The 10,696-nt window shown below is 61.0% G+C and overlaps 1 protein-coding gene and 1 pseudogene across 1 annotated transcript; both read right to left on the bottom strand.

Moving 5' to 3' along the window:
- Nucleotides 1-375: 375 nt before the first annotated feature.
- LOC132322965 (class II histocompatibility antigen, B-L beta chain-like) lies at nt 376-3,928 on the bottom strand (annotated as a pseudogene).
- An 860-nt stretch (nt 3,929-4,788) lies between these two features.
- On the bottom strand, nt 4,789-8,569 carry LOC132322963 (class II histocompatibility antigen, B-L beta chain-like). Its single transcript, XM_059837728.1, has 5 exons — nt 8,412-8,569; nt 7,651-7,920; nt 5,761-6,045; nt 5,070-5,176; nt 4,789-4,968 (listed from the first exon to the last, which is right to left on the bottom strand). Exons 1-5 carry the CDS (start codon nt 8,494-8,496, stop codon nt 4,960-4,962), a joined length of 756 nt encoding a protein of 251 aa, XP_059693711.1. The 5' UTR covers nt 8,497-8,569; the 3' UTR covers nt 4,789-4,959.
- Between the last annotated feature and the right edge of the window lie 2,127 nt (nt 8,570-10,696).

Raw genomic sequence — 10,696 nt, forward strand, 5'->3', positions numbered from 1 at the left:
ATAAAATTTTATTAAAATAAAAATTGTTTGTTATTTTGAATTATTTTCACGATTCTTTTCAAGGGCTGAGCTGCCCCGTCCCGCTCATTGCGGGATGTGGGGAGGGGGCGATGCTGACGGGCTCGGGGGGCTGCGGTGATGTCGGGGCGGGGAAACCGCGAGGTTCTGGTGCTGCTGCCCTTCCTCCTCCTCCTCCTCCTCCTCCTCTTCTTCCTAGGCCCTCCTTCCCCCGGCTCCTCCTCCTCCTCCTCCTCCTCCTCCTCCTCCCGCTCTCCCCGGGCCCAGCCCCCACCCTTTCTCCCGCTCCCTTTCCCAAACCCCTCCCATCCCCCCCCCCAGACCCCTCCCCACCGCCCCCCAACAAACGGCACCGGGGCCAACTGGGAAGCTTTATTGGGAGCACTGGGAGCGGGCACTGGGCGGGGGCAGAGCGCCAGCGGGGCTGGGGGACACACGGGACCCCCCCCCAAAATCAGCTGAGCGGGGACGGAGCGGGGGGTCCCGGCGGGGCCCGAGCCCACGGGGAGGGGCTGCGGCCGCCGGCGGCTCAGGAGCTCTGCGGGCAGAGAAAAGGGGGTGACACCGGGCTGGGGGGCCCGGGGGGAGCGCACACGCTCCGGCACGGGGGGGACGCGACCCCCGGCACCCCCCCTCACCTTCTTGCGCAGGTAGAAGCCGAGCCCCAGCGCCAGGAAGACGAAGCCCAAGACGAAGCCCCCGATGCCCGTCAGCATCTTGCTGCGGGCGGCGTCCGGCGGCATCTCTGGGGGGTCGGCGGGGCTCAGCACCCCCAAAACCTCTCACCGACACCCCCAGCCCCTCGCAGCGCCCTCCCTGTGGCCCCCGGCCCGGCCAGGACCCCCTGAAACCTCCCCCCGATCCCTTCTTGGGCTCCCCGGGAGTCACCAAAGCCCCTCCCGTCCCCTCCCGGGATCCCACAGCCCCCTCCCAGTGTCCCCCCAGGGCTGCAGGACCCCCAAACCCCCTCCCAGTCACACCCAGCACCCCCAAACTCCCTCCCAGTCACTCCCAGAACCCCCAAACCCCCTCCCAGTCACACCCAGCATCCCCAAACTCCCTCCCAGTCACTCCCAGCCCCCCCAAACCCCCTCCCAGTCACACCCAGCACCCCCAAACTCCCTCCCAGTGCCCACCAGCACCCCCCCAGCCCCACCCCACCCTCCTCACCATCCCCCAGACCCCTTCCCAGCCCTGGCCCAGCCCCCAGCCCCTCTCCCAGTGCCAGCCCAGCTCCCTCCCAGTGGCTCCCAGCACAGCCCAGTGGCTCTGCCAGCGCCCCCAGGGGCTCCCCCGTACCCCAGTCCCGCCTCAGCGGCTGCTCCAGGCTGACGTGCTCCACCTGGCAGGTGTAGGTGAGCCCGCGCCGGGCCGGGCTTTCCAGCAGCACCAGCAGCTGGTAGGTCCAGTCCCCGTTGGGGACCACGTCGGTGGCCACCACGTGCTCCGAGAGCTCCTGCTGGCCCTGGAACCACCTCACCTGGATCGGGGGCGGGGTAGAAATCCATCACGGAGCAGAGCAGGCGGCCGGGGCCGGGCTGGGAGCTCGAGGGGGGCACCAGCGAGATGGACACGCTGGGGGGCACTGGGAGAGAGAGAGAGAGAGAGCAGGGACATACTGGGATTAACTGGGGGCACTGGGAGGAGAGAGAGAGAGAGCGGGGACAGACTGGGATCAACTGGGGGGCACTGGGAGAGAGAGGGAGAGAGAGCGGGGACACACTGGGATCAACTGGGGGGCACTGGGAGACAGAGAGAGAGTGGGGACAGACTGGGATCAACTGGGGGGCACTGGGAGAGAGAGGGGAGGGATGGGAATGGACTGGGATGGACTGGGAGGGACTGGGATTGGCTGGGATTGATTTGGGATGGATTTAGTGGGGACTGGGATGGATTAGGAGGGATGGGGCCGTACTCGGATTGTGGATGGAAGTCTGGGAGTGAACTGGGAATGAACTGGAAACAAACTGGGAATTGACTGCGGATGAAATGGAGTGACTGAGAATAGACTGGGTGGCACTGGGAGGGTTTCTGGTGGCACTGGGAGGAACTGGGAATGAAGTGCGCGGCACTGGGAGGCCGAGTCCAGCGCGGGGCACTGGGCGCTGCGGGTCTGCCCAGCAACAGATGAGTCATCAGAGAGCCGCGCTCTGATTGGATGGCACTCGTCAGGTTTACGCGTCGCTGAAATGGACGCGTGGGGGGCACTGGGAGGGACTGGGATGGACTGGGAGGGACTGGGATGGACTGGGATGGACTGGATGGACCGGGAGGGACTGGGATGGACTGGGAGGGACTGGGAGGGACTGTGCTGGACTTGATGGACTCGGAATACACTTGGAGGGACTGGGAGGCACTGGGAATGAACTGGGAGGGATGGGGAATGGATTGGGAATGAGCTGAGTATGAGTGGGTTGGCACCGGGATTGCACCGGGATTGCACTGGGATGGCACTGGGAGGGACTGGGAGGGGCTGGGAATGAACTGGGATGGAGTGGGAAAGCACTAGGAGCTATTGGGAGCCACTGGGATGGATTGGGAATAGACTGGGAGGAACTAGGCTGGCACTGAGAGAAGTGGGAGGCGATGTGGGCTACTGGGAGGGTGGGTGGAGATCTGAGAGTGAACTGGGAATAGACTGGGAGTTGTGTTGGAGGTGCTGGGTGGGACTGGGAATGGACTGGAAGGCACTGGGAAGGACTGGAGTGGCACTGAGAAAGATGGGAGGGGCACTCGGAACCTGGGCAGAGGGTGGAAGTTGGAGAGTGAACTGGGATGGACTGGGATGGACTGGGGTGGACTGGGATGGACTGGGTGAGACAGGGAGGAACTGGGGTGGACTGGGATGGACTGGGTGAGACGGGGAGGGAGTAGGAATGGACCGGAGGGATTGGGTTGGGCTGAGAGAGACTGGGAGGTAGTGGGATGGACTGGGATGGATTGGGAATGGACTGGGAGGGTCTGGGAATATCCTGGAAGGGACTGGGATGGACTGGGATGGTCACTGGCAGGGCAGGGCCCGGGGGCACACGCTCTGCCCCGCGCTCACCTCGGCGCTCCACGCTGAACGGGGCAACAATCGGGTAGTTGTGCCGGCAAACGGTGTCCACCTCAGTCCGTTTGTACTCTATCCATTGCGGGTCGCTGTTCCAGTTCCGGGCCACCTTCTCCCCATAGGGGGTGAACCCCACGTAGTGCCCCACGTCGCTGTCGAACATCGCGTACGTCTGTCGGTTGTAGATGTACCTCTCCAGGTACCTCACCTTCTCCGTGCCGTTGGTGTAGTAACACTCGTGCTTTACCATCTCCTGGAACATCCCTGTGGGAGCAGCACTCAGCTCAGGGGTGCCCCCCCAGCACCCCCCCCAGCACCCCCAGAGCTCCGGGCCCACCCCGGATCCCCACTCCGCACCCCCTGTGCCCCACGGCCGCCACGGGACCCTCCTGCCCGCGCTGCCGCTTCCCCTGCGCCGCCCTTCCCCCATTTCCCCTTCCTCATCCTCTCCCCTCCCACCTCCGGCCGCTCCCAAAGCACTTTGGGGGTCCCAATCCCCCCTTTTTAACCCATTCCCATATTTTTAACACAAATCCCCCAATCCGCAACCCCCTCGGGCTCAGTTTTGGGATCCCCCCTCCCCTTTTCCCCCCTTCCCCACCCTCTCCCACCCCTCCCTCCTCTCTCCCACCCCTCAGCCCCTCCCGCTCTCCCTTTGGGGGGTCCCCTCCTCCTCCCCCTCCATCCCGGGCTCCCCCTTCACCCCCTTTTCCCCCTTCTCCCCCCCGGTCCCACCGCCTCCTGCCCCCCGCTCACCCGAGAGCTCCGCGCCCGCCCCCGGGGGCGCTCCCAGCACCACCAGTGCCACCAGCAGGGCCCCGGCTGCCGCCCTCGCCCCATGGCCGCGACCACCGCCCCAAATCAGCCGCGCTGCGCTGGGAGCCCCAGTCCGGAGCGGGGCGGGCTCGGCAGCGCCGCGCGCTCCCATTGGCTCCCGCCGCTTTTGGGGAGCGATTTCCCGCGGGCTCTGCCCGGCAACCGATGAGGCAATCCACCGCCCCGCGCTCTCATTGGCTGCGCCGCGCGCTGCCTGCGCTGCGATTGGCTGAGGCCTTTGCGGGACGCCGCGGCGCCGGGCTGGGGGTTTTTTGGGGAGGGGGAAGCTTTGGGGGGGGCTGGGTGGGTGGGGGCGGGGATGGAGAGGGGCGGGCGGGGCTGGGCCGGCCAATCACAGCCGTTCATTTGATATTTATTTTAATTTCTGGGTTATTGCCCTCTTTCCGGGTTCTCTGCTCGGATCCCTTTGTCCCGCTTCCCTTTAGAAACACAATTTAATTAACAAGGGGTCAAGGAAATGATTTACTATTAATAATATTGATTTAAAATATTTAAATTTAAATTCTAGAGACTTTTTCATATATTCATATAAAATTTTATTAAAATAAAAACGGTTTGTTATTTTGAATTATTTTCACGATTCTTATCAAGGGCTGAGCTGCCCCGTCCCGCTCACTGAGGGATGTGGGGAGGGGGCGACGCTGACGGGCTCGGGGGGCTGCGGTGATGTCGGGGCGGGGAAACCGCGAGGTTCTGGTGCTGCTGCCATTCATCCCCCTCCTCCTCCTCCTCCTCCTCCTCCTCCTCCTCCTCCTCCTCCTCCTCCTCCTCCGGCTCTCCCCGGGCCCAGCCCCCACCCTTTCTCCCCCTCCCTTTCCCAAACCCCTCCCATCCCCCCCCCAGACCCCTCCCCACCGCCCCCAACAAACGGCACCGGGGCCAACTGGGAAGCTTTATTGGGAGCACTGGGAGCGGGCACTGGGTGGGGGCAGAGCGCCGGCGGGGCTGGGGGACACACGGGACCCCCCCCAAAATCAGCGGAGCGGGGACGGAGCGGGGGGTCCCGGCGGGGCCCGAGCCCACGGGGAGGGGCTGCGGCCGCCGGCGGCTCAGGAGCTCTGCGGGCAGAGAAAAGGGGGTGACACCGGGCTGGGGGGCCCGGGGGGAGCGCACACGCTCCGGCACGGGGGGGGACGCGACCCCCGGCACCCCCCCTCACCTTCTTGCGCAGGTAGAAGCCGAGCCCCAGCGCCAGGAAGACGAAGCCCAAGACGAAGCCCCCGATGCCCGTCAGCATCTTGCTGCGGGCGGCGTCCGGCGGCATCTCTGGGGGGTCGGCGGGGCTCAGCACCCCCAAAACCTCTCACCGACACCCCCAGCCCCTCGCAGCGCCCTCCCTGTGGCCCCCGGCCCAGCCAGGACCCCCTGAAACCTCCCCCCGATCCCTTCTTGGGCTCCCCGGGAGTCACCAAAGCCCCTCCCGTCCCTCCCGGGATCCCACAGCCCCCTCCCAGTGTCCCCCCAGGGCTGCAGGACCCCCAAAGCCTCTCCCAGTCACACCCAGGACCCCCAAACCCCCTCCCAGTCACTCCCAGCACCCCCAAACCCCCTCCCAGTCACACCCAGCACCCCCAAACCCCCTCCCAGTCACACCCAGCACCCCCAAACCCCCTCCCAGTCACACCCAGCACCCCCAAACTCCCTCCCAGTCACACCCAGCACCCACAAACCCCCTCCCAGTGCCCACCAGGATCCCCAAACCCCAGTCCCACCCTCCCCAGCATCCCCCAGACCCCTTCCCAGCCCTTGCCCAGCCCCCAGCCCCTCTCCCAGTGCCAGCCCAGCTCCCTCCCAGTGGCTCCCAGCACAGCCCAGTGGCTCTGCCAGCGCCCCCAGGGGCTCCCCCGTACCCCAGTCCCGCCTCAGCGGCTGCTCCAGGCTGACGTGCTCCACCTGGCAGGTGTAGGTGAGCCCGCGCCGGGCCGGGCTTTCCAGCAGCACCAGCAGCTGGTAGGTCCAGTCCCCGTTGGGGACCACGTCGGTGGCCACCACGTGCTCCGAGAGCTCCTGCTGGCCCTGGAACCACCTCACCTGGATCGGGGCGGGGTAGAAATCCATCACGGAGCAGAGCAGGCGGCCGGGGCCGGGCTGGGAGCTCGAGGGGGGCACCAGCGAGATGGACACGCTGGGGGGCACTGGGAGAGAGAGAGAGAGAGCAGGGACATACTGGGATCAACTGGGGGGCACTGGGAGAGAGAGAGAGAGAGAGCGGGGACAGACTGGGATCAACTGGGGGGCACTGGGAGAGAGAGAGAGAGAGAGAGAGCGGGGACAGACTGGGATCAACTGGGGGGCACTGGGAGAGAGAGAGAGAGCAGGGACAGACTGGGATCAACTGGGGGCACTGGGAGAGATAGAGAGAGAGAGCGGGGACAGACTGGGATCAACTGGGGGGCACTGGGAGAGAGAGAGAGAGAGAGCGGGGACAGACTGGGATCAACTGGGGGGCACTGGGAGAGAGAGACAGAGCAGGGACAGACTGGGATCAACTGGGGGGCACTGGGATAGAGAGGGGAGGACTGGAAATGGACTGGGATGGACTGGGAGGGACTGGGATTGTCTGGGATTGATTTGGGATGGATTTAGTGGGACTGGGATGGATTAGGAGGGATGGGGCCGTACTCGGATTGTGGATGGAAGTCTGGGAGTGAACTGGGAATGAACTGGAAACAAACTGGGAATTGACTGCGGATGAAATGGAGAGACTGAGAATAGACTGGGTGGCACTGGGAGGGTTTCTGGTGGCACTGGGAGGTACTGGGAATGAAGTGCGCGGCACTGGGAGGCCGAGTCCAGCGCGGGGCACTCGGCGCTGCGGGTCTGCCCAGCAACAGATGAGTCATCAGAGAGCCGCGCTCTGATTGGATGGCACTCGTCAGTTTTACGCGTCGCTGAAATGGACGCGTGGGGGGCACTGGGAGGGACTGGGATGGACTGGGAGAGACTGGGATGGACTGGGAATGGCCTGGGAATGTGCTGTGAGGGACTGGGAGGGACTGTGATGGACTTGATGGATTGGGAATACAGATGGAGGGGACTGGGAGGCACTGGGAATGAACTGGGAGGGACTGGGAATGGACTGGGAATGGTCTGAATATGAGTGGGATGGCACTGGTGAGGACTGGGAGGGACTGGGAATGGGCTGCGAGGGACTGGAAGTGATCTGGGCTGGACTGGGAAAGGACTAGTGCTGATTGGGAATGACTGGGATGGACTGGGGTTAGACTGGGAGGAACTGGGGTGCCCCTGGGAGAGGTGGGAAGGGATGTGGGGCACTGTGAGAGTGGGTGGAGATCCGAGAGTGAACTGGGATGGACTGGGAAATGACTGGGAGGAACTGGGAAGGACTGGAGTGGCACTGAGAACGATGGGAGGGACACTCGTCACTGGGAGAGTGTGGAAGTTGGAGAGTGAACTGGGAATGGACTGGGATGGACTGGGAAATGACTGGGAATGGACTGAGATGGACCGGTGTGGACTGGGATGGACTGGGTGAGACGGGGAGGGACTGGGATGAACTGGAAATAGACTGGGAATGGAATGGGAATGGACTAGGAATGGACTGGAGGGATTGGGTTGGGCTAAGAGGGACTGGGAGGTAGTGGGATGGACTGGGATGGATTGGGAATGGACTGGGAGGGTCTGGGAATATCCTGGAAGGGACTGGGATGGACTGGGATGGACTGGGATGGTCACTGGCAGGGCAGGGCCCGGGGGCACACGCTCTGCCCCGCGCTCACCTCGGCGCTCCACGCTGAACGGGGCAACAATCGGGTAGTTGTGCCGGCAGTACCTGTCCACCGCAGTCCGTTGGTCCTCCATCCATTCCGGGTCGTTGTTCCAGCGCTTGGCATTATACTCCCCATAGGGGGTGAACCCCACGTGGTGCCCCACGTCGCTGTCGAACATCACGTACTGCAGCCGGTTGTAGATGTACCTCTGGACGAACCTCACCTTCTCCGTGCCGTTGGTGAAGTGACACTCGGAGGTTGACAGCCCCTGGAACACCCCTGTGGGAGCAGCACTCAGCTCAGGGGTGCCCCCCCAGCGCCCCCAGCAGCACCCCCAGAGCTCCGGGCCCACCCCGGATCCCCACTCCGCACCCCCTGTGCCCCACGGCCGCCACGGGACCCTCCTGCCCGCGCTGCCGCTTCCCCTGCGCCGCCCTTCCCCCATTTCCCCTTCCTCATCCTCTCCCCTCCCACCTCCGGCCGCTCCCAAAGCACTTTGGGGGTCCCAATCCCCCCTTTTTAACCCATTCCATATTTTTAACACAAATCCCCCAATCCGCAGCCCCCTCTGGCTCAGTTTTGGGATCCCCCCTCCCCTTTTCCCCCCTTCCCCACCCTCTCCCACCCCTCCCTCCCCTCTCCCACCCCTCAGCCCCTCCCGCTCTCCCTTTGGGGGGTCCCCTCCTCCTCCCCCTCCATCCCGGGCTCCCCCCTTCGCCCCCTTTTCCCCCTTCTCCCCCCCGTCCCACCGCCTCCCGCCCCCCGCTCACCCGAGAGCTCCGCGCCCGCCCCCGGGGGCGCTCCCAGCACCACCAGTGCCACCAGCAGGGCCCCGGCTGCCGCCCCTCGCCCCATGGCCGCGACCACCGCCCCAAATCAGCCGCGCTGAAATGCGAGAACCCTCCCGGAGCGGCGCGGGGTCTTTAGGGACGCGCTCCCTGATTGGTCGGGCGTGGTTTTTGGCCGCGATTTGATTGGTTGGGCTTTTTTTGGGCGCGCTTTCATTGGCCGAGGTGTTTTTTGCGCTCTCTAATTGGCCGGTTCCGTTCGGAGCCCGATTTCCAGACCCTCTACCTAGCAACTAATGAGTCATTTCCAATCTTTTCTCTGATTGGTCAGAATTTCTTAGGGAGCTCAAGTTATGATCCCTCTACCCGGCAACACATGACGCGCCATAATCTCTGCGTTCCCATTGGCTGAGCGCTTTTTGGGGTGCTTCTCCCCCGTTCCCAGCGCCCCCAGTTCGGACCCGCGGTACCGGCGGCAGCACCGACCCCTCCCGGTGTCCCCGGAGCGCCATGGACGGAGCGCGGAGCCTCCCCCGGCTGCTGCCGCTGCTGGCCCTGAGCCTGCCCCCGATTTGGGGGGTCCAAGGTGGGGTTTGAGGGGTCAGGGGGGGTCCCGGGTTTGGGGTTCGCTGGAATTCCGGGAATTAAGGGGTTAAAGGGATCCATCCCAATTTTTTGGGTTTTTTTTGGGATTTTTTGCCGAATTTGAGGGATTTTTTCCGGGTGTTTCCCCCCCTTTTTTTTGCCATTTTGGGACCTGGATGGACTGGGTGGGACTGGGACGGACTGGGGATGGATTGTGAGGGACTGGGAATGAACTGGGAACAGACTGGGAATTGACCCTGTGTGTCTGGTTGGGCAAGGAAATTATTAATTAATATTTAAATTACAATAAAATTCAATAAACCTAAATTATATAATTGTAACATTTATTATAATAGTTTTTTATTTAATACTTCCCTAAATTTTTGTAATTAATAATTAAAATAATCCAGTTCCGGCTGCTGCTTTTCCTCTGTCCTTCCTCTTCGTTTTGGTTCCTCCTCCTCCTCCTCCTCCTCGAGGCGGGGCGGGGGAACTGCGCGGTTCTTCCTCCTCCCTCTTCCTCCTCCTCCTCCTCCTCCCCTCTCTCTCTCCTCCTCCTCCTCCTCCTCCTCCTCCTCCTCCTCTTCCTCTTCCCCAAATTCCCCTCGCGGCTCTGGGGCCGGCACTGGGAGCTGCTGATCTGCCCAGCAACTGCTGAGTCATCGGTAACGCGCGCTCTGATTGGATGGTTCTCGTACAGCGCCCTCTGTGATTGGCTGATTTTTTTTTCCCGGCTTGTTTTAGCTCCTGGGGAGGAGGAGTCCCCAGAAATATTTTAAAAAATCTCCAAAATCTCCCCCAGAAAATTCAAAATAAAACCCAAAAAATTACCCAAAAATTCAAAAATTTATAAACCCCCAAAATATCCCCACCCAAAAATCTCCCAAAACATCCGCTAAAAGTTCTGGAAAATCTGAAATAAAATTCCAAAAATCCGCAAAAATATCCCCCCGAAAATTATCCCAGAAAACTCCAAAAATTCCAAAATAAAACCCCCCAAAATCCACCCAAATTATCCTAAAAAACCAAAAAAATCCCCCAAAAATCCAAAATAAAGTTCCTCAAAAATCCCCCCAAAATCCCAGAAAACCTAAAAAAACCCCCCCAAAAAAACCCAAAAAAATCCCCCAAAATTTCAAAATAAAACCTCGAAAAATTCCCACAAAATCTTCCAAAAAATCCCCAAAAAATCCCAGAAAAATCGAAAATAAAACCCCAAAACATCCTCCAAAAATCGTCCAAAAAAGACCAAAAATGCCCCAAAAGTCGAAAATAAAATTCCCCAAAATTTAAAAAAAAATTCCTAAAAACTCCCCAAAAATCCCTTCAAAATTCAAAATAAAACCTCAAAATATCCCCAAAAATCCCAAGTAAATTCCCCAAAAATTCTTAAAATTCCCAAACCCTACACCTCCCAAAATTCCCCCCCAAAAATCCCCCAAAAATCCAAAATAAACCCCCAAAATCCCCCCAAAAATCCCTCAAAAAATCCAAAATTTTCCCCCAAAAAATCCCCCCAAAATGCCAAGTAAAAACCCCCGAAATCCCCAAAAATCCCCCCAAAAATGCCCCAAAATAAAACCTCAAAAAATCCCCAAAAATCCAAAATAAAATCCAAAAAAAACCCCAAAAAAATCCCTCAAAAATCCCCCAAAATCCCAGAAAATCTAAAACCCCCCAAA

Source organism: Haemorhous mexicanus, unplaced genomic scaffold, assembly GCF_027477595.1.
Source record: "Haemorhous mexicanus isolate bHaeMex1 unplaced genomic scaffold, bHaeMex1.pri scaffold_223_ctg1, whole genome shotgun sequence".
NCBI classification, from domain to species: Eukaryota; Metazoa; Chordata; class Aves; order Passeriformes; family Fringillidae; genus Haemorhous; species Haemorhous mexicanus.